We start from the raw sequence: 23,194 nt of genomic DNA on the forward strand, positions 1-23,194 counted from the left end.
GAGAACATTGCGTGCATCTTCTTGCATGAATTACACAAAATAATTGTGTCATAACTTGAAGTTCATAGTCTTGGTCAGCCTACTTAAACATTGGTGCATGACTTTCAAACTGATTGCTTACTAAACAATTATGTACATTGGGAATTGCAGTTGCTGTATATATTTTTAGTTGACACAATATGTTCATTTGTACCATACTGGCCCCGTTTGTTCACCAGTCACCTGAAGGAACTTTGAAGGAATGCCAATGTGCAGCAAAGCGCTGGTCTTTAAAATGGGGGAGAACAAATGTTTCATCAGTATGGCTGGAAATTATGCTAGAATTCTTCATCCTTAGTTTGCTGCACACTTCATAAGGAGAGACCATCAAAGCCAGATATTCAAACACTGAGGAGCGCTATGTCTATGTGATCTGTATTTAACATTCCTTTTTAATTCGCCTGTTCTATGCAACTTTTCTCACTTTTTGTTTCTTGATATTTGAAGCCCTTCATCGTATGGTTCATTTTTATCCAAGTATCGAAATAGTCATTATCTGGTGTAGTGCTTTTGTTAAGAGAATCATCAGTCACAACGCAGTATGAGAGAAAAATTGAAGACTTGAACTTGCTCCCTCTGGTAGGGGTAATGGTTGTTGGTGTCAAAAGAACAAGGGATGGGTGGTGGCTTCAAAAATATCACATAGTGATCCAAAGTTCTCCTAATCGTATTAACAAAGTCAATTTTAACATTTAGATTGCAGAGCAAGAAGGTAGAATATGGATTGGTAACAACTCCAGCTATGGGTTGACGGCCCTTGTTCCAGAAAAACAAAGAATCGTTGAAATTACGCCAATAGCTTTGATGAAAGCTGTTAAAAATCCCGTGGAAATCCAAGGTATGTGATCCTTACAGACTGCATGTGTTGTTTCTTTGGGTGAGAGGTGGGGAGATGGGCCTGGGGACCCAGAGAAGGAAACCCACTCTAATGTGCAAGCTCCGAGAATATGCTTTGTTAAAAAGATGATAATATTGATTCATTGGTATCACATTGATAGTGCTTGGTGTGGCACATGCAAAAATGGTAACTAAACTGTAATGGTGTACTCTATTGGACGAGGCTAAGGTAAAAACTTCTAGGCCTGACACGAAGATGGCGTTTCAATCAGCAAAAATTTATGATTCCTCTCTGGGTGCCCGTGTCATTAGTTCGTGAGACAAGTTTCAACTTGTTCTCTCGAGTAGTTTGTTTACTTGTATTGTTACAGTATACATATTTCATGTTTTTTGTTAAAATGAATAGACTTGAATTTTGTGTGGTTATAAAATTCCTCATTTAGGATGGATTAACCGCTAAGGAATTTCATCCAAAGTTGACAAAAGTGTACGGGGACTCTGTTCCTTTAATATTAACCGTTGAAAAGGGAGCAGCTGAATCTAAATGTGGTCGCAGACCCTTGAAAGATGACCCACGTCAAGGGCATCCAGAAACCACAACCACGCCGGATACCATCAAAAAGGTGTATAATACGGTATTGGACGATGTGTGGGTAAAGGTGAGTGAGATAGCGGAGACCGTGGGGATATCGGAAGAAAGGGTGTGCGAAACATCTTGCACAAAGAATAAGGGATTCGAAAGCTCTACACAAAGTGGGTGCCGCATTTGCTGAATGCCGATCAAAACCAAGTTTGCAGCGGATTATCACAGCAATATTTGGGGGGATTCCAGAGGGAACCGTCAATTTTGTGCAACAATTTGTCAGCATGGATGAGACATGGGTCCACCACTACGCGCCAGAAACAAAACAGCAGTCAAAGCAATGGGTGTAAGCCGGTGGGTGGTTCAGCGCCAAATAAATCGAAGCGAAGTGGATCGCATCTGCTGGAAAGGTCTTGGGCAGTGCGTTTTAGGACGCGAAAGGGAATATGTTAATTGATATTATCTCGAAAAAGGGAGAACAATTACAGGCGAATATTACTGCAACCTTAATCACCAAGTGGATGCCAAAATTCATGAGAAGAGGCCTGGCTTGAAGAAGAGAAAATCATCTTTCACCAGGACCACCTGCTGTCACCTGCTCACAAAGGTACATTGGTGGTAGGAAAAATACGGGACGTGGGGTACGATTTGCTCGGCCATCCTCCCTATTCTCCTGATTTAGTACCCTCAGACTTCCATCTGTTCCACAACTTGAAGAAATTGGTTCCTTGGAAGCAATTTGCATTTGGAGGGCTTTAGGTGGATATTTTCACAGCCTTCCAGACTCTCACTTCCAAGACGGGATACTGATGATGGAGAAACGCTGGACCAAGTGTGTTGAAGTCAAGGGATGTTATGGAGAAATAAAAAAATCATTTTTTTAACTGAAAATCGCAGTCTTTCATTGTCAGGCCGAGAAATTTTCACCTTACCCTCGCACTCTGCTAATGGTAGCATTAAAATGACAAAATTCTACCAAGAGTTAGTTTTTCTTTCTAAGGTTTTGGGAATCCACTGGCTTCATTTGATTGCTTGTTGAAAATTATGAAAATGAAGTAGTCTTCTGACATCGGAAGTGGCAGAGTGGTCAAAGTGACCTCTTTGGCTCTTATGTTTTAAGTTCATACCATCAGTTATACTGTCATATTTGATATAAAGTTTTCCCAATCTGCAAATTTGATGAATCTTGGTGTTAGATGCATGGGTTAAAAAAAACAGCTTTTGTTCAGTTAATGAAATGAGATTTTTTTTAATTGCCAGAGTGAGTATTGTTGTGATCATATTTTAATTAATGGTTTCTGGCGTAACTTTATGGAACCGATTCATTATAAATAAATGAAAGGACTAACTTTGTAGTTTTTCGTGTGGAGCTACAAAGTTAGTCCTTTCATTTATTTATAGTGATCATATTTGTTAAATCTCATTTAATCATTTCCCTTGCTGTAAGTTGTTTGAGCAATTTTCTCAATGTCATCATAAAAATAATTACAGCCTCATGTGTACGCTGGGTGATACTTGTGTTAATTCTTTGATTGAGCAATATCTCATAGTTAACCCAACAGAGCTGCAAATATGACTGCTCTTGGTTTCTCAATTTCAAAAATCCGGCAAGTGCTGGCATTTAGTGCCCAAATTCACTTCACAATGCCAGCGCTAAGCACTCGCTATCTTTCACCGCTTTGCCATGCAAGAACTTGGCACAGAGATGTGACAACTGCTTCCGTGGCTCAGCCCACGTCTCATTTCATGAAATTCATGCAAAGTGGAAGTAGTGATGGCAGAATAGAAGAAGGTACTTAAAGAGGACCAGATCAATTTGAATTATTGATTTAACATCTTGGGATGATGTGGAGGACATGGAAATAAGAAAATATGAAGCAGGAAGTGGAGAAAAGAGTATAGATATTTTAGTGCTGAGCGAGGGGAGATGGAAGGATAGTGGTGATGATGGGAGCAATAGTTATAAAGTGATGTAGATGAGGGGGAAAGAGAGCCTGCAAGGAGTGGTAATAATATTGAATAAAAAGATGGGAAGAAGCATAATAAGCATGGAGTAGGCCAGTGATAGAATATTCATAGCAGAGTAAAAGATTAATCAACAAACTGTCTTTATTCAGGTCTACATGTCATCAATAATTCAAAGACAGGAAGAAGTCAACAGGATACATGATCATTTGGAGGAAATAACTGCAGGTGTTCCTGGAAGGAATCATTTGATAGTGATTGGGGATTGAAATACTACTGGTAGTCAAAGGGTCGTTCAGCTTTCTTTTCTACTAATACTACAAGGTCCACTCCAAAAGTAGTGTGGCTTTTTTTTCCTGGATAGATGAATGGATGGGTGGTGGTTTGTCTGGCTGGGTTCGAGGGAGGGGAGTCTCTGCAAAGGCTGGTGGCCAGTGAAAGTTGGCTCCCAGCCTTTGCAGAGTGCGGATTGTTCGTTGGCAAAACCTATAACATTACCTTCTTAAGCTCAATCATGAACCAGTTATTGGAACAGCACTATGCGTGCTCATCAAATTTTGCGTGAAACTGGGCAAAACCAGGAAAGAGACCCATGCCATGCTCAGTGCAGCTTATGGTGATAACCCAATGGGTAGATCGAGTGCTTTTGAGTTGCACTGGTTGTTTCGGGAGGGTAGAGAAGATGTTGAGGACGCTGAACGTTCAGGGCACACTTCGACCTCTTAAAGTTACGAAAATCTTGCAAGGGTGAAAGCTTTGTTGGACAGGGATCGCAGATTAAGTGTTTGCATGATTCCTGATGAACTTGGCATCCCTAATAGTGATGTGCATTGACTTGTGACCAAAAGCATGGGCATGAGAAAGGTGTGTGGGAAGTTGGTGCCGCAAGTGCTCTTGGATGAACAAAAGGAAACTTGCACCTAGATCTATCTGCCAAGGGCTTGTTGCTCTCTTGATTTAGGATCCAAATTTTGTAGAAAATGCTCCACCAGACTTCTTCCTCTACTTCCACCACAAAACCCTGCTGAAAGGACGTCACCACAGCTCGGTGGAAGCATTACAACAGGCCATGACGAGGGAGCTCAGCAGCATTCCTGGCGCCGCCTTCCAGAAGGCATAGAAAACCCACTGGCAGCAGTGTCTGAGCACACTAGGGTGCTACTTTGAAGACTTTTGAGTGAATGTATCAATTGTGGCAATGCTTTTTTTGAATCGACTCAGTCCTACTACTTTTGGGACAGACCTTGTATATTTCCTATCATTTTTCCAAATTTCCCATTCAATACTTTGGCAATCCACATTGATTCTCCGCCCCCTCCTCTTAAATTATTCCGTAACAATGAACCCAGAAATCCCTTTTGTTGCTCCATCTCACCTCATGCATACCTATTATATATCTGTACACCCTGTCTCCATTTCTTTCTTAATGTTCGCTATCTTCTTTTTTCCTCTCTTCTGCCTACAGCTTCATCTATAGTTTATTTTATTCAATAAATTTTAAAATAAAAAGGATGGTAGAATTTATGTTGCAGGTCTGTTCAAAAGGTATCGCCACTTTTGTATTTATTCAAAAATTATTTATTTATTCATGAATATCTATTTTGTCCCCTTCGAATTAATCCTCATTAGATATTATACACTTATACCAACGTTTTTCCAATCCTCAAAGCACTTCAAAAAATAATTTTTTGTGATCTTGTGCAGCTCCTCCTTCGATGCAGTCTTTATCTCGTCACTCGTAGCGTAGGGTCGTCCTTTCATGGGCCTCTTCAATTTCGGGAACAAGAAAAAGTCATTTAGGAATACGGTGGCTTCGGCATCTTTGGGGCGTTGTCATGGTGCAAAGTCCAATTTTTGTTCCTCCACAAATCTGGGCATTTGTGGTGGATTGCTTTGCGGCAAATGCGCATAACTTGCAGGTAATGATTCTTATTTCCCGTTTTACCCTATGGTAAGAACTCATGATACACCACGCCCCTGCAAACGAAGAACACTGTTAGCAAAACTTTCACATTCGACTGAACTTGGCTCGCTTTTTTCGGTCTTGGCTCGTACTGCAGCTTCAATTGGGATGATTGAGCTTTAGTTTCCACGTCATAACCATAAACCCATGATTCGTCACCAGTTACGACCCATTTGGGAGGAGCAAGTTTGGGGCGTTGCGGACAGAGTCCAACATTTCATTTAGCAATTTTAATGCGCTGCTGTTTTTGGTCGAAATTGAGCAATTTTGCTATGAATTTTGCTGCGACCCATGTCATGCCAAAATCATTGGTAAAAATCGAATGACATGAGCCAGTCGATACGTTTAGGTCCTCTGCAACTTCTCTAACGGTGATTACATGATTGGCCAATACTATTTTCTTCACTTCATCAATGGTTTCCTCTGTGGTTGACGTGCTCAGGCGTCCGGCACGCTCTTCATCCTTCATATCTTCTCGACCCTTAGAGAACATTTTGTACCACCAATAAACGTTGCTTCGGTCCAAAGTAGCTTCTCCATATGCCACAGTCAACATTCGTAATGCGTCCGCGCACTTAATTTCTTTTCACACAAAATTCGATACAGATTCTTTGATCCATTTTTTGGAACAGGCAAAAATCGAAGACAAGCCAAAATACATCCAAGCAAAACAGCTGTCAACAATTAACTGAACATATAAAATGGCCAAACCTTTCGGCATAAGTGAGAGACATAAGTACCAACATAATGCCACAAAAAAATAGAAAATCAAATATATTTAACCTGCAAAAATTCAAAATTCGTGATACTTTTTGAACAGATCTCATATGACTGAACTTGCAATTTTGTGCAATGATGGATAACATAACTTGGAGGAACTCCTTCATGATGCATGTGAAAGAAAAACACTCTGCTATTCCACAAAAATAGAACTTTGCTGCAACTGGTTTCAATACAGCCAGATGGTGATATGCTATATCGGAACCAGTTGCAATAAAGTTCTATTTTTGTGGAGTAGCAGAGTGTTTTTCTTGCATATACAGTGTAATTTTTTTTGTTTTGTCAATTAAAATGTCCAGTACCTATGACCGAGTACAATTCCTATATTTTCACATGAAGAACGTAGCTCAGTGTAATATCTCCCTTTCTTCTTTGGCCTAGGATTAACCAACGCCCACGTTCGTGATGCAGCTGCTCTGTGTTGCTACTTTGCTTGGCTTGAGAAGGAAGTGCTCCGAGGAACTGTCACTGAAATCTCAGGTGCCAACAAGCTAGAAGAGTTCAGGAGGTAATTGGATTTTCATCCCTCTTCTCTATAGATAATGAGTGTAATCTATCAGAACCTTTATCCAATAGATACTTAAAATTGATAATTTTTTTTATTTTACTGTGATTTGGAAATAAGGAGGGTTACATTGTTAAAGGTTGTAATTCTAAGGAGGGCTAATTTGTAACTGTTCTCGAAAAGCATCCATCTATCTGGCATTTTTTCCTTTCCCTGATGACTCTGCATTAAGGTATCTTTCGACACATGTTTCTCATAATGTGTCCTTAGTCTTCCTCCTTTAATTAATCCCCTCTTTGCTTCTTTGAGTTATGATCTTTGGTAAAATACTGACTCGTAGATGGCACCTGCTTTGTTTCCCTCTTCTTCATTTTTAAGTAGAATAGTTAAGGCAAAGAAAGCTGTCCGCCAGAAAAACAGTTAGTAGTAGCTAATAGTACATGTTTAGACATTAGGGAGTAGTTCATTCTAACTTACGTGGAATATATTTTTTAATGCCTGTGGAACATTGATTATAAGAGCAGGAGGGAAAATGTTAGAATAGATAGAATTAAAGAAACGAAGAATGATGAATGTTCAATTATTGGTTGTCCACCACTTAAGGTAGGTTATGTATGGACACAGACTAAACATTGCTACATTCATTAGCCCCACGCAATGACTCAACCTAACATACAACACTACAATAAACCCATATTCAATTCCGGGCACTTCCATCAAAAGCTGTAGTAGCCCCTCATCAACTGCTCTTTATTTGACTGTTGACTTCATGGTCTGGATGAATCCCTTGTTTTAAATGCTGAAAGTCATCCATGAGCATCCCATGCATTCCAATGCATTGCAATATTAAACTATGGGTGGTATCACAATGTAACAATTTCAGAGTGCAGAAATCATTCGGCTTGACTAAGATCCCAGCCAATGCGAATGATTTTTACCCTCTGAAATCGCTCCATTGTAATGCACATTTAGTGGATGACTCCGTTAAAAGTTATTGTCACGGCATCTCCTGCAGTTTATTGGAATTTATTGTTGGTATGTTCTGGTTTTGTCAACCACAGTGTTCAGTATTATTAACGAGCTTAAACCTTTAAGTTTCCTGAGGGACTGTATTTCAGATTTAGTCTGCTGATAGTTGCAAGCACCTCATTGAAATATTTTGGTGTGGCAATGAGTAATAATATTTCCTTTATCATAATTATAAGTAAAAATCTTAATGAAATGTGTAACTGCAAAGACCTGTGTGGTATTTCTGCTCAGTGATTTGGGTCATATTGACATGTTTAATATACTCTGTGTATGCTATCAAAGTGCCAAAATTGTAACCGTATAAATTGATGAAATTGCTCTCTTGAAGGGAACAAGAAGATTATGTTGGCCTAAGCTTTGCTACAATTTCATCTGTTGGACCGAATGGTGCAATAATACATTACCAGCCATCGCCAGAAACAGATCGAACGATCACTACAGAGGAAATCTACTTATGTGACTCTGGTGGGCAGTACCTGTAAGTGTTTCAGGATATTTGATAATGTATAGTTAACATTCTTACATTATGATGGTCTGTAGTATATCTATTTTATTTTTACTTCCAAAACATATTTTATTTAAATAAAAATAAATAAATTATGTTTGGGAATTAAAACGGCCAGTTATTTAAAATGTGTCATGAATGTATGTTGTTCATGAAAACTGAAAGTTCTACTGAAGAAATACTAACATTTTCAAATTCCAATGTTAAGGTATCATTTTCATACGTGTTTCATGATAATTTTACTTACATGTGAATTGAATTGAATGTGTATTGACCAAGGGCTTATACTTTGTGTTGAGCCTGCAAATACAAATTTAACATACATCCAGGATAGCAAATCAGGTCTTTGCAGAGAATTAAGTGAATCCAGCGGAAAACATCATTACCTACTTTTTGCAACTTACCTCTGATTTTACGGATGTTTTCTGTGAACATGAGGGTCCTTTTAACACTTTTGCATTTGCATATTAATTGTTATATTCTTACTCTTTAATAACAGAGTATGTTTTTCCCATCATGAAAAGTTATAAGTTAATATCCAGAATCTTGGAATCAATTGTAATCGTGGCATAAATAAAAATCATTTGGCTTAATTAAATTTCTCCTTTTGTCCCTGGTCAATGATTCACGGAGATTAGGAATTTTCCCATCTCCACTGGAGATTGCTAGGGTTATTCCATTGCAAAAATTTGAAAATAAGTATGCAATGAATTCCTATTGACATATTTCATTGCTGAATCCATTCAGCAATATTTTTAAAGTTTTAGTACAGTAGGCTTGTAGGTTTCTTTGAGATGTACAAGTTACTGCTGTCTTTTCGACAAGCTTTTCAATTGAGTCGGAGGAATCACTTGAGTTATTCATTTTATTATTCAAAACTGATGACTTTGTATAACACCGATATGTAGACAATGTCTTCTGTGTGTGGACAGGTTTCAATAGGCAACTACATCAGTTTCTAGCACATTTAAATTCTGTCAATTCTAATGTGCAATTCGTGTGTGAAAAAGATGAAAAAGGTTCCCTGAATTTCCTTGACCTATCCATTTGTAAAGACAAAGACGGGTTGCAGTACCTTATTTTTTGGAAGGAAATGTATACAGACCAATTAATTAATTCCTCTTCAAGGCATTGCTTTGCCCAAAAGCTTTCGGTATTTCATTCAATGATCTAACGTTTAGCCTCTATCCCTATGTCAAAATTCAACATAAATAAGGAACTTAATGTAATTAAAACGTTAGTAGTAAACAATGACTATTCAGTAGATCTAATCAATAAACTTACAAAAATAGCCCTAAGCCACATTTACAACCCCAAACATTTAAAAGATCCCCCTGCCAAATGGTTTCTGTCTGGGGATTATTTCTGATAAAGCAATCAAAGTTTTACCTAAAGAAAAAATTAAATGTGCTTTTTACAGTGGTTCATGCCTTAAGAACCTGATCTCTCACACTAAAAACTAATTTCCCAAAAACAAGAGGAGTGGAGTGAATGAATTAATGTGCTTGGAATGTAACTCGAAGTATGTTGGACCAGCAGGATGCAAATTTATAGAAAGGATAAAAGAACACCAAACATGTGTAAAAAATAAGAACATAACCTCCCTCTTTGCGAAGCACCTCATCAAAAGTGACCACAAAAGTGACTTTGTGGCTACAATTCTTCATTTTGAAAGTAAAGATCAAAGGCTCGATGCTTTGGAGCAGTTGGAAATTTTGAAATGTATCCGTTGCAAAGATGAACTTGCCAACGAAATTTTGTATCCCTCCCACTCCCCACTCCTAGACATACCACTCTTCCAAGTCAACGATCGACACAGAAAGATGTAATTCTCTTTCCCTCCCACCTACATTTTAACCTTTTTACCCCTCCGCCCTCCCCCTCTGACCAATCTCCCCACCTCAATCAGAAGGTACGTGCACCAAGTTTGCTTCTATGGGGACCACCTGATGATGACATTCAACTTCAAAACCTGGGTCGTGTTCATAAATAAAGTGTGTGGAATTACAAAGTCAATAATATCATTGCATTTCAATATTTTTGACAAATTCCATAAAGTTATGCCAGAGACAACAAATTTTATGAGAAGAACCTATTTTATTGCACAGAAATAAAAATTATATGTAACGAGAAACTTATTTTCAGAGTCGAGAAACAATTGTGGCCTAATGAATGTTGTGTAATATTCTATCTAATATCACAATTCAACTTTGATGTGCATAATTTTTAATAAATTTAATTTTCTAATTGAGTATCTAAATACTATATGCTTCAATATCTTGCAGTATTAGTGTGCATTACCCTTCAGTTAATATCTGAGTTATCATTATGTAATGAAAACGCACGTCACATTACTCACGTGTTAAATGTATTCCATGAAAATATGATGAAGTAGTTGCTTCTTTTCCTAGAATGTCTAGAAATTTTTTTTTCTATCTGTACCAAACTATGAAATGCATTTCCCACATATCCTTAATATATAGTTTTGTTTTCTTACTACGAGTTAAAAGCAATTTGTCTCATGAGGTAGTATCTTCACATAGCAGATGAGTCAATTGTGTAACTAAAGGGAAATAAATAGGGGAGTCTTGTTTGCCATGAAATTTATTAGTTCCAATCCACAGTATGTGGGTCATTCAAATAACTTAATTAATACTGTGTATAGTATGATTGCTTGGTACAAAGAAGCTACTAAAACTTCTCCATTTTTATCTTGGGATAAATACTAATTGTGACATTTTGGCACCATTGAGTGTTTCTCCTGCTTCCATAGTAACATAATTACTTTTTCATGCTTCAGCGGGAGCGAAAGTACTAAAAGGTTTAGAAAAATGTGGTAGGAAGAGTGGACTGACTCATAGCATCTAAGAGGAAGAAATCTGCATAGAAAGGGCATTAAGGGAGATGAAATCAAATAAGGATGTGGAGGTAGCCAACATTCCCGCAGAACTCCTAAAAGGTTTAGGAAAATGTGGGAGGAAGAGGCTATATGGGCTGATTCATAGTATCTATGAGGAAGGAATCTGGCCGGCAGACTTTGTGAGATCAGTATTAGTTCCTATTCTGAAAAAGATACCGAAAGGGTACATTATGTGAGGACTACCGAACAATAATTTTGATTTCTCACACAGCTAAAGTTGTTCTCAGGATCATCAACAAAAGGATAGAGAGTAGGGCAAATAATTACTTGGGGGATGATCAGTTTGGGTTTAGAAAGAGGAGAGGTACCTGTGATGCCATTGCTGTAATGAGATCAGTAATCGAGAGGAATATAGCATACAATCAGGATGTATTTGCCTGTTTCATAGATTTTGAAAATGTGTTTGATAGAGTGAATTGGGAAAAACTAATGAGTATATTGCAGAAAATAGGAATAGATTGGAGGGAAAGGAGGCTAATCCGCAACCTGTACATGTCTCATACTGCTCAGGTGCAAGGGGGGAATGGATAGTTCGGATGGGCTGAGCGAGGAAGAGGTTTAAGGCAAGATTGTCCATTATCACTGGTGCTGTTCAACATGTATGCGAAGGAAATATTTAAAGAAGCATGGGAGGAACTTGGGTAGGAATGAAAGTGGGCGGGGAATTCATAAAATCAGTTAGGTTTGCTGATGACCAAGCTTTAGTTTGTCTGTCAGCCAAGAGTTTGAAAGCATTGCTGTGTTCAGTGCAATAGATATGGGATGAGAATAAATTAAATAAAACACAGGATATATGATTTTCCATAAAGAGAGAAAGACTAACTTAAACATTTTATAGGAGGGCAAAAACTAGAGCGGGGGAGACAGTTTATGTACCTCTATGGAAGTGTTTTGGACAAAAATGGTCAAAGTAGTGGGAAGATAAGGAGAAGAATTGCACTAGGCAAAAAGGCTTTTAGCACAAGGAGGAGGGAGTTGATGATAAGGGCTTCGGGTAAGGATGTTAAGAAAAGGCTCGTCAAAACTTAGATATGGAGCACAGTTATGTACGGGGCAGAAGCATGGTCATTGAAGCAGGGTGATGGGCATAAATGGGAGGCTTTTGAAATGTGAGTGTGGAGAAGGAAGGAGATGGTGAAATGGACAGAGAAGAAAACAAACAAGGAAGTGCTAGGCATGGTGGTCAAGGAGAGGGGATTATTGGGAGAAATCAGAAGGAGGCAGGAAAAATGGATGAAAAGCATATTGACCGGCTGTGGAATGTTAAAGACTGTAATAGAGGGGAGAATGTTAGGCAAGAGGGAAAGGGTAGGAATAGGATAGGGATGTAGAATGGGATGAAGAGAGGAAGGAAGTACTACTCTGTCTAATATATACGCGAACTGAGGCCGTAAAACCTTTATTTTGCAAAATTTAGTCCACATCAGTTTTGTCCCCTTCAAAGTACTCTCCATTTGTTGCTCTGCAATTTCTATCTTCTTTTCCACTGTTTGAAGCACCCTTGGAAGTCCTCAGCAGTTAGGCTTTTTAGTCGGGTCGTCATTTCCTGCTTTATTGTGTCCGCATCTTCCCAGTGATGTCCTCTCATCACATTTTTGCATTTTAGAAATAGGAAAAAGTAGCGATCTGGTGAATAAGGACAATGGTGATTGAGTTATTTGCCAGAGACTGGTGAGCAATCAATTCTGAATGTGCAGGCACATTGTCATGGTTAAGGATCCATCCATCATGTTCGGTTAAAATAGTATTCACTGTTAATTTTCCTAAATTCAGTTCATCAGCTACCATTCGGACAGTTTTTCGACGCTCGGTAAGGACAAGGGACTGCACACAATCAATGTGTCATCAACACAGGAGGTTGAAAGTCGTCTCGGCCCTGCATCATCCGTGGAGTCTTGTCGGCTATCTTTAAAACACTTAATCCACTTGAAAACGGATGTTTTCTTCAGAGCATTAACACCGTAAACGGCTGTCAACATTTCAGTTATTTCATGATAACTTTTACCGCACTTAAACAAAAAACCTGATGTTGATTTGTTGCTCCATGATTTCGTCAATTTCTATTTTCGACAAACAGTAGAAACGAGGACAACAGAAACTAATATAACTGGCACCATATGCACAGCTCGATGATTCGCCAAACACAGATGGCTCATTGGGTTAAAAGGCAACTAGCGCCGCTAGTGGGTGGGGCTATAGTCCGCATCATGGCCACCAGTTTGCGCATTTATTGCGCAGACCACGTAAATGGAGTTGAAGAGGGACCTGTTGTAGAGTAGGAAGTTGGGTTGTGGGTTGTTAGAAGAAACAAAATATTTATTTGGTAGATGTGCCCATCCAAAACCTACAATTAACCAGCAGGTTACGTATAATAATAATCTAAATTTTCTTTGGAAGTAAGTCTGGAACTTCGGACTTGCAATTGGAGACTGATGCCATGTGTGCATTATTTACCTCGCCACAAACACAATAATATGATGAGTTCAAAAACTTTCTTGCCAGCCATTAGAAGCTTTGAAATTTGTATTCCCTAGTTTGTCTTTAGTTTGTTTTCTCTGAGAAGAAAGAAATAGTGTTGACTAAATGTGTGGTGAAAGGATTTTTTTTAAGCTGGCAGCCTCTTTGAAATGTTGACTGTGGGGCCCGTTGTTGAATAACTCAATTTTTTCCAAAACAGAGGTTTCAGAAATGTGAGGGAGGGGAGAAGGGCTCCATTCAAAGAAATGAGGTGTTTTGTGCCCCGTTTTGACACCCCTCATCCGCATGCCAATCATAATATCACTGACCCTAGTGGGCATTGTGGCGTGGGGATGAAAGTGTGAGGGCACTCCATGCATTCACAGGTGACACGTAGGAGTGCCACTGAATGAAGTATTGTTGGCAAAAGTGCACTCGACTGATAAGGAATACCAATGAACACATTGAGGAAATTAAAGGGTGCCAATGACTTCAGAGCTTAAAGTTGCTTGTATGTTTAGGTATTAATATGAGTCAATAATCATGCACCTTTTAACAGCTGCGAAGATGACAATAAATAAGGAATGAAAGCCCTAATTTCTTTTTTCCTTGAGGTCATTTGTCATTGGTGAACTGCAGGTGGGCACTATTGAAGAAGCAGTGGCAAGACTTGTTTGACAAATCATATATTTGATCTAATTTTAATATTTAAGATTTATGTTTGAGCACAAAGTTGTACTTCATTTGTATTTTCTGGGCTTATTATTTATTTATATTTATTGCATAAGCTGGATCCTACAAATCTGTGGTTTTTGCATTCGTTGTTGTACCTATGGAAAATTTTATCTGTTAAGCATGCTAACAGTTGTGAATTTATGCAATATTCAGTGGCATGAAGGAAATTTCGAGTGTTAATGGATTGATGGTCGAGTTCTGTTGTCATGAAGCAGCACACAGTCATGCATGCTGTAACAAGATGTTGACTTTCTATTACGTATTTGATGTAAGCTTCCCATGGTTGAGGTAATGCCATTAGCTTATTGATTTCAAGCATTTGTTCTTGTGAAAGCAAAATTTCCAAATAAATTGTCCTCAATTAATGGTTCAACTCTTGAAAAGTGAAATTTGGGCTATGTGGAAAACCAGAATGAGTAAAAGAAAGGATTTTTGTAAATCCATAATTGTAGCATAGATTTGAAGCTCATGCTATTGTGGTACTGTGAGACAGTGCAGTTTTTACATGAGAACTTTGTTTTGAAATCCAAAGTTTACCACGAGTACTTGTTGTTGGTGGAGAAATTTAGAAAAGTCATATTTCCTGGACTGTTGTCCTGTTGACATAGCTTTGGGTCCTTCTAACATGCTTGGCTATGTGATACACTGTCGACTGGAAATGTAAACCTGTGATATACATGCATAGGATCTCCAAGTATGTTTCAGAATTGGAAATTTTCAATTGTAAATATTTCCTGGTAGTGATTGTGTGTGTGAATTGACTGATGGCAAATGACTGATGACTGATCCATTTGTTGAAGGGATGGCACGACTGATGTGACAAGGACCATTCACTTGGGGACACCGTCACAGTATGAGAAGGAGTGCTTCACGAGAGTCTTCAAGGGGCAGTTTGCCCTGGGATCATGCATTTTCCCCTCCAAAATCAAAGTATGTTGCCTTAGAAACTTGGCTTGAACTTGGGACAACATTGATTTGGTACACTTATGTCACATGGTGAAAATTTATATCTGTAGTCATAAACTCTGGTTCATCTTTGCTTATTTTGCTTGGAAGATTAAAAACGCTTTCTCAGAGTGCAGTGCACGTATTTAATTGAATCTGTGATGTAAATCATTGGATGCCATCAGTTGGTGGCCATTACTCACATTTATGTTGGGTGGCATTATTAGGTCCAAGTATGTGTGTTGTGGGTCGCGTTAGTCCTGGGGGAGAGCATTGGACTGCTGACCGGAGGGCCCCGGGTTCAATTCCCAGGCGAGTCTCTGGTCACCTGCAGCTCCACCTAAGCTATGTGATTTTTTGGGTACCAGATCTTCCTGGGAAACCATAACCGGAACAGGGAAAGGAACTGGCCCCCTTACCCTGATGTGTGAATTTCACATGCCGTCGGGCTTAGTACTGGGTGAACTCTACCATCACCTACCAAACCGACCTTCGGGTTGATTACTGTGTTTATGGTATTTGTGCTAATGTTAAAATATGTACGTACGTATCAGAGCAATCAAAGATTATGGTGTGTGGACATGCTTATTCATGTCTGTGGGCATCTTTTTTTACACACATCTGTGAAAAAACATGGAATGCCAATTGGTGGAGCAGACACATCTGGCCCTTGGCAAATCGAACAGTTTACCTCCATGGGAAAGTGTAGAAATTCTTCTTGGATCTTCCAGTGGGCGAGAGTCTCTAGAATGGAGGAGAATCTCCCCCGGTGGAAGGTCCGAGAGGAATTTCTAGACTCCATATGCCAGGAAAGCACCAGATCTTACCATGGAGAAGTATTTTCCATGAAACCACCCCCAAACTTAAGGACACCAGCTCTGTAGCAGATGTTCTTCATGACTGATTCATCACTGAAGAATGTTATTGCTTGATGCTTTGACTAGATTTTTTCCATGAAATGTTAAAGGTCGTGGAGATGCCTCCTCCAAAACACACACTCTTGTTCATCATTGTTGACATATGGGCAAGATTTTTGGTTGCCGAGTAGAAATCTGTAATGTTTTGCTGTTATATTGAAGTTATGATTTGAGAAATGCTAATGATGGAGATTTGTAGGATATGTGCAGCGCTATGAAGGAAGGGCTGTTTTTTCCCGATGGATATGTTCAGTAGATTCAGTCATTTTGGCCTTGTTTTCAGTGTATTGTATTTGAATGATGGCTTGTGGTGGTTAATGTTGACATGATGGTACATTTAAAATAATGAAAGCCCGCTTTCTTCTCAAAAATATGCTCTCCATTTAACCGGAATTACAACACAAAAACATAGATGCTTCAGACATAATTGTAAAGGGGAGCGAAACAGGGCTGTTAATTGTAGAAACAATGCTATAGGTGTCTGTTTTTGTAAGATTTTTTTTAATGTTATTTTTGAACAAAGTCTGAAAATGCTCATTTTAAAAATATGAATGTGTTGCAGGGCAATTGCCTGGACACATTGGCTCGCAAGCCTCTCTGGGATGTCGGGCTGGACTACCTTCACGGCACGGGCCATGGCATTGGAGCGTACCTTAATGTGCACGAGGGGCCAATTGGAGTGTCATGGCGTACCTTGCCAGATGACCCTGGACTGGAAGAAGGAATGTTTTTGTCAAATGGTGAGGAAGTTTATGCTCTGCCTTGGGTTTAGGAGCCCCAAAATATATCTTCGCATTTGTCTCTCTTCCAATTTTCCAAGTATTGTGAGGAACTAAAGCTCATAAGTAGGTAAAGAAGTATTTTCAGGGGTACTTACCTGAAGGCCATTTACAATAATGTAGGGAGAAAAGTAGTGTCCGGTAGTGATGGCTCTACAATGGGAAATCCATTGTTTACATTTGTTAAATTCAATCGAGACAAGGCAAGAGAATGATTCATTTATCATTGGGTCCTTGTTTATGGTTAGGGTGCATTTGCCATAAAAATTATTTAAATTCCATTGGTGAAACTTGATAAATAGCTGAATTGTGCTCTCCCTCTCCCCCCTGTTGTGGCTGAGTGGAACTCCTGCTTGTGTCTTTTGATGACCGAGATCATTTCTCATGAAATGTTACATCACAAGGAAATATTGAAAAAAATTTGAATGAAATAATATTTATTGTTGATTATCTTATTGTTCTTATACAATGGTGGTGTATATTCCATCTTTACTTGGTCAATAAGGGGATATCCTATTAAATGTATGCTATTTTCTCCATGTTAAAGGGGCTAATGGTCAGTTGGAGAAACTAGAGATATTAATCCACCCATAAGTCATGACAACCATTGAAAAAGGGTTAGCAAAACGTTAAATAAACATATGGACCCCGTAATTATCTCATTACTTAGTGGATTGCATTGGTGGTGTTAACTACTTGTGAGATCCATAACTGTCGATTATGGTAGGTGCGCATAATTGGCAGTTCGTGAGAAGTTAATCCATGACAGCCAATTATAAATATGTAAATTTAAATGTTTGCAGTATGTATGTATGTATCTTTTTGGGTTTTGTGTAACATACCGTATATTTTACCATCGTAAAATAGCAGCTAAAATAATGAAGTAGTGGAGGGCTGTTACGCTATAAGTGTGTTCTTGCCTCACAGGAAAGGCACACGTACAGGGTGGGAGTGGAAGATCTGTTGACAGCCTTGGAACCTGCTTTTGTAGTTGTAGGACTTAAGATTTTCGTATGCACATATGCCATCCGTGATTACTAAACTCAAGTGATTAAAGTAACGTCTAATTTAGAGGCTTTGATGGCCAGTTCACTTTGGGAGTGATAGATAATTGAATGTCTGTTCTCTCTGAGTGGATACTTAAACCTTAACATTTTCCATTCACAGAGCCTGGCTATTATGAAGATGGAAAGTTTGGTATACGGTTGGAGAACATTGTTCGGATTGTACCGGCTTCAACTCCTTATAATTTCAAAGAGAGAGAATTTCTCACCTTTGAAACTATTACCCTGGTGCCAATTCAAACGAAGATGCTGGTGCCAGAAGTATTGACTGAGAAGGAGGTAAGAGAAGGCAACGGCAGGTCATGCCATCACACCGTGTGCGTGAGAGCTTGAGTGTTCTGGGTAGGCAGGGTTCCCTCACGCATCCCTTGATTCCTCAAGGTGGCAGATTTGGCCTAGGAATTGAATCAACCGTGGCTGCCACCATGTATTGCCTCTGGCATAGCACCTTCCCGTGCGATTGCACTCTCTTTTGGCCTGCTTAGAGGGCTCCTGCTCGTTCATAACTCATGGTGCCCCTTAGCCATCGGTAATGGCCTCTGTTCGTGATGACGTTGCCCACTATTCACGGGACATGCCCACTCCTTCTCCGGCATGAAGCACATCCCCCCTGCCACACACCCCCCCATTTACCCATCCATTGTTTGCTTGTCTGTTGTTCTGCATGGCAGTCACTGCCATTTTGTTTTGTCGATGCAAATGGTTTTTGCTTGGCCTTTCTCGGTGTAATGAACGAAAATCATATGTATGTGCTTATTAAAATACTCTATTCTCGTTGATATATTTGTGATGAAGAGTACACTCCACTGCCATGAATACATATTGCATCTGAAAATTGTAGTAATTAGCCCAAGTTTGATAGGTGAGGGTAGAGCCCAATCCTTGCTGAGACCATAAAATATGTGAAATTTACTCATCAGAGTAGGCTGCAATAAACATAATTAAGGAAAAAACAAGATTTTTGTCATATTAATTCCACTGCTATCCTCACGCCACAAAGACTTCAGGAGTGTGCCGAGTGTCTCCTCCAATTTGTCGTTGTGCTTCTCTCTCAGCCTAGACTGGCGAGGATAAAATGTGATTTGCCTAAGTTGTGTGGTGTGGTGTGTGAGGAAGGTTTTTTTTTCCCCAAGGAATTGGAGTACAAATTGATTATTATATGATTCATGATTGATGAATAATCAATTAATCAATCCAGATCTATTTTTTTTGCAATGGAGATAATTGATCCCACTTATTAGCATGGCTTAATTAGCCAAATGAGGTTCTGGTAAAAGCTGGTTGTGGACAACAGGGCTCGCTTTATAAACTGGCTTTTTCTGTTTGAAGAGATCATGTTAATCATACAATTTTAAAGTATCATTACATGTATCATCATACAAGTGTCATTACCTAAACTATAGTTCATGTACCTATGTCATTCAAGATATAAATGCCTATCCTTAAATCTCTAATTAAAATGCTTTTGCTGGTCAGATGCCATTATAAAAGGGCACTTAATAAAGTAGCTGCCAAAATGAAATTTCCAAAAGAACTATTATGTCGAGAGAAAGGTTTTGGGGAAATCCTGTCTCAAGCCTGAAAATAAAATAAAGAGCAGTTTGTACTGTCCTCTAGTTCAATGAAATGTATTATACTACAGTGTGCATTTGAATGCCTCCTTTTCATCACATGATCATCATATGAGTGAGAATGAGGGGGAATATGTTGAGAGGATGTGGAAGGTTGATGTAGGTGGTTGACGGCATAGTGGTTTTCTCTTGGTAGGTCGCCATGGTGGGAAGAAAGTCTGGAGGAAATGAAGGAGGGAGGTTTTTGTTCAAATTTAAATGAGGATTTTATTTCTGATAAAGATGTAAGTGGTGTATATCAAGTGTAGATGAAATCTTTGTTTATAAAAAACATAACCTTACTCTTCTACCTTGGATGAAGGATTTTGAAGGTGAAAGATGCTAAAAACATTTAATACCTGGACTCGAAGTTACTTCATATGGTACAAGAAAATCAATATTTTCATGTGGAATAATAATTAATTTTTCTTTAATTTCCTCTTAATAAGCATTTATCTTAAGCCCAATGGAGGATAGGAGCAACTTGATAGTGCTTGGGAAAACTGCTGGCTCTAGCAGTGCAGAGAGAGAGAGAGTCTCACAGTCTCAAACAGGAGTTTAAAGTATCCACATAGTCACTTGATGGATTGCTCACTGACTTTTGATTGATCATATTGATATTGCATTGAGCTCTGCATGCTTCTTGGGTTTTCACTGCATATGCTGACTGGCACTGACAACAGCTCTGCCAGCATTCCAGCTGGCATCTTCAGGTTGAAGGTAGATGACTGCAATTTTTGCCATCTTCATATAGGTCATCTCATCCCATTGCTGCCTTCTGATTGGTTGGTGACCAGATGGCTCTTTTCCATTCACTGTGTAGTGGGTATCCAACTTCTTGTTTGAAGTTTGCCGGTTTTACTGCCGTCTCAATTGCCCCTCTTATCAATCTGGAATAGTATCGCCTCTCTTTTGCAGTTACTTGCGCTTTGCCAAATTTACGGCCCCTGGTTTGCTCCGCATATGTTTGGAGATGGCGGATCAGCTGATATGTTTATTCTCCGTTGCTCTCTGGTGCTCTTTTATTCAGAAATTCAGTGATTGGCAGGTTTCCCCGATGTAGAACTCCCCTCAAGAGCTTGGCACTCAGTGTACTCCTTCGTATACAATCAGTGTACTCCATCATTGAATTTTGTTCTTAGGCCTTGTCAAATGGTCAGCTATCATTGTCACATGGTTGTATCTAGTGCCGAAGTAATGCTTCCTACAGATTCTGGGAATCTTTTTGGTGATTCCTGTGGTCAAAGGAATATTGACATATGCTTTGGGCTTCCCTCCTCCCGGTCTCTAAAATATTTGCCATCCAGGAACCAACCAAGCAGAAGGCAGTGATGGGATGAGATGGTCTATATGAAGTCTGCAAAAATTGCAGCAATCTACCTTCTATTCTAGTGAACCACTTGGCATCATGCCTACGTTTCCAAGAGATGCCGTGGCTTAAGCCTGCTCATATCTCGGCAAACATGCTCCGAAGTTTCAACAATGGGAGCGCCTGCGGGCGGTGCTCCCGCCAGACGGCTCATACTCAGTGGCCTTTTTCCATCTTGCAGGTGGCGTATTTGAATGATTACCACGCCATGTGCCGAGAGAAGGTTGGACCACTGCTGAAGAAGCTGGGCCACCAGGAGGCCAGGGAGTGGCTGTATCGCGAAACGGAGCCAATTGGTTAGCAAGGACTGGCAATAAGAAAGTCACCAAGTTTAGAATTCTTGGGATGATGTTTGCGGCATACTTTTTTGTGGGGCTGCACTCTTGAAGTACCCCTTTTTTTTACATTAAAATATCACCATTTCCTCAAAGATTTTCATTTGAATTCTGTTTTAATATGGTTTAATTTTTTTTTTTGTTTTTTTAATATTGATTTAACTGGAGGTATTGGAATGTTTATTTTTACCTGATTCATTTAATTCGTCAATACACAAATGTTTGTTTTCTAATGAGAGAGCTAAGTGGTGAGCAATGCAATCTCATCGTTTTGAACTTTCTGAATGGCTTGTCCATGTTTGTACGAGAGGGAAGTCATCCATTGAAAGATAGTGTTCACAATGGCGTGGTTTCTTAAAAAAAATTTCCTTGAGAGCAAAAGAATATGTAAACTGTGTATAATCTGGAGAGGATAATATTATGTGGCAGAAGCGCACTGGTGCCAAGTATTTTCTTAAATTAATAAAAAATTGAAATTTTCAGCGATAGGGAAATGCAATGGGAAAGTAATGCATGCTGATCACAGCCTAGTGTGATGCCGTGAGGACCAATTGCTCCAGTATGTTGCTGACGTAAGGGCTCTCACCATGGTTAAAACAGACTCTGGAGGTGACTGTGGCTATTTTTGTAGCATATTTGCATTGATATAATACAATAAAACATGCAGTAATGGATGAGAAAATATTGTAGTTGTTATCACATTGACTTAGTGTCTAATCCAAACATTAATGCTCCAAGACTTTTAGCCCCTATTAATTCATGTTTTGAATCTATTTACACCCCAAGATAAAATGTCAGAGGGAACACCTATTATTCTTTAGGAAAATTAATGATTTAGCATTACTGAATGAGCCAAACATCCATTACATAAATGAAATGGTTACTGTTGATATATGTAGATGTTATTGTAGTAATGTATCAAAATGCATCTTAAAACTTAAAATGATGAGAAGGTCATTTGTTGTAACCAAGAGTAAAGGAAAAGAGGGAGAGCCACAATGGAGCATTTGCAACTAACTAAATCGGGGGAGCACTAGGTTCACTAAGCTTCCCAGCTGGCACCAGTTTTCTGAGCCTTCATAAAAAAACAAATGTTGAATATCATTGGAAGATGACATGGTTTTTAAAGCACAATGTATTAATAGAAAATAATGGAAGTTCAAAGTTTTGATGGGCTGATACATCTCAATGAACTGAAGTGGGCAATTACCATATTAAGTATTTTTCCCGCACCAGGCAGAGAAAATGATAACCTTGATTACAAATTTAAGCAACAGAGTCTTAATACTTAGCTGAAAGTTCTTCCTAAAAAAATTCCCTAATCATAAATTTGTGCAATGCACTGTGTGTGTAATAACATCTTGCGTGTGGTGCCACTGCAAAACTTGATACAGGTTGGGCCAACAAGGATATCGCCCCTCTGCTAATATGCGTACGCATTGTATCTCCCCTGATAAACTCAGAGTCTACAGGCATTCAACCTTAATAAGTACGTGAGCAATTGTAAGGGCATTGGAAATGCTTGTTTTCAACATAAATCTTGATAAGATCAAATAGTAATTGCAGATTGAGTGACAAAATTTACATTCATATGCTGTTAAATGGTTCAGCCACCCCTGAAACTGCCACTTGATTACTAACAAAAGATTATGAGGCACTAACTCATGATGTCATTCCAGCAGGAAGAATGAAACAGCTTTTAATTTCTAGCTTGAAAAAGTCATGGGGAAAAGTTAAAAGTAAGACTGTCATAACTTCTTTTTAAAAATATGGAATCAGCATTTTGCTACATGGATGTGGATATAACATTGTGTAAGAGGAAAGTGGAAACAAAATAAATGTGGAAATGATTTAGCA

General features: G+C 39.0%; 1 protein-coding gene across 1 annotated transcript in view; it reads left to right on the top strand.

The window, feature by feature from the left end:
• ApepP (Aminopeptidase P) overlaps positions 1-23,194 on the top strand; it is a 35,592-nt gene extending 12,398 nt beyond the window's left edge. The window contains exons 7-14 of the mRNA XM_071591826.1: positions 736-877; positions 6,549-6,675; positions 8,030-8,179; positions 15,119-15,248; positions 16,743-16,920; positions 18,127-18,302; positions 21,184-21,298; positions 21,821-23,194. Coding sequence (XP_071447927.1) covers positions 736-877; positions 6,549-6,675; positions 8,030-8,179; positions 15,119-15,248; positions 16,743-16,920; positions 18,127-18,302; positions 21,184-21,298; positions 21,821-21,873 — 1,071 coding nt within the window. The 3' untranslated portion in view covers positions 21,874-23,194. The remainder of the gene's footprint in view (positions 1-735; positions 878-6,548; positions 6,676-8,029; positions 8,180-15,118; positions 15,249-16,742; positions 16,921-18,126; positions 18,303-21,183; positions 21,299-21,820) is intronic.

The sequence above is a fragment of the Hetaerina americana genome, unplaced genomic scaffold (genome assembly GCF_022747635.1).
Source record: "Hetaerina americana unplaced genomic scaffold, ioHetAmer1.1.p SCAF_5, whole genome shotgun sequence".
In the NCBI taxonomy this organism is placed as follows: Eukaryota; Metazoa; Arthropoda; class Insecta; order Odonata; family Calopterygidae; genus Hetaerina; species Hetaerina americana.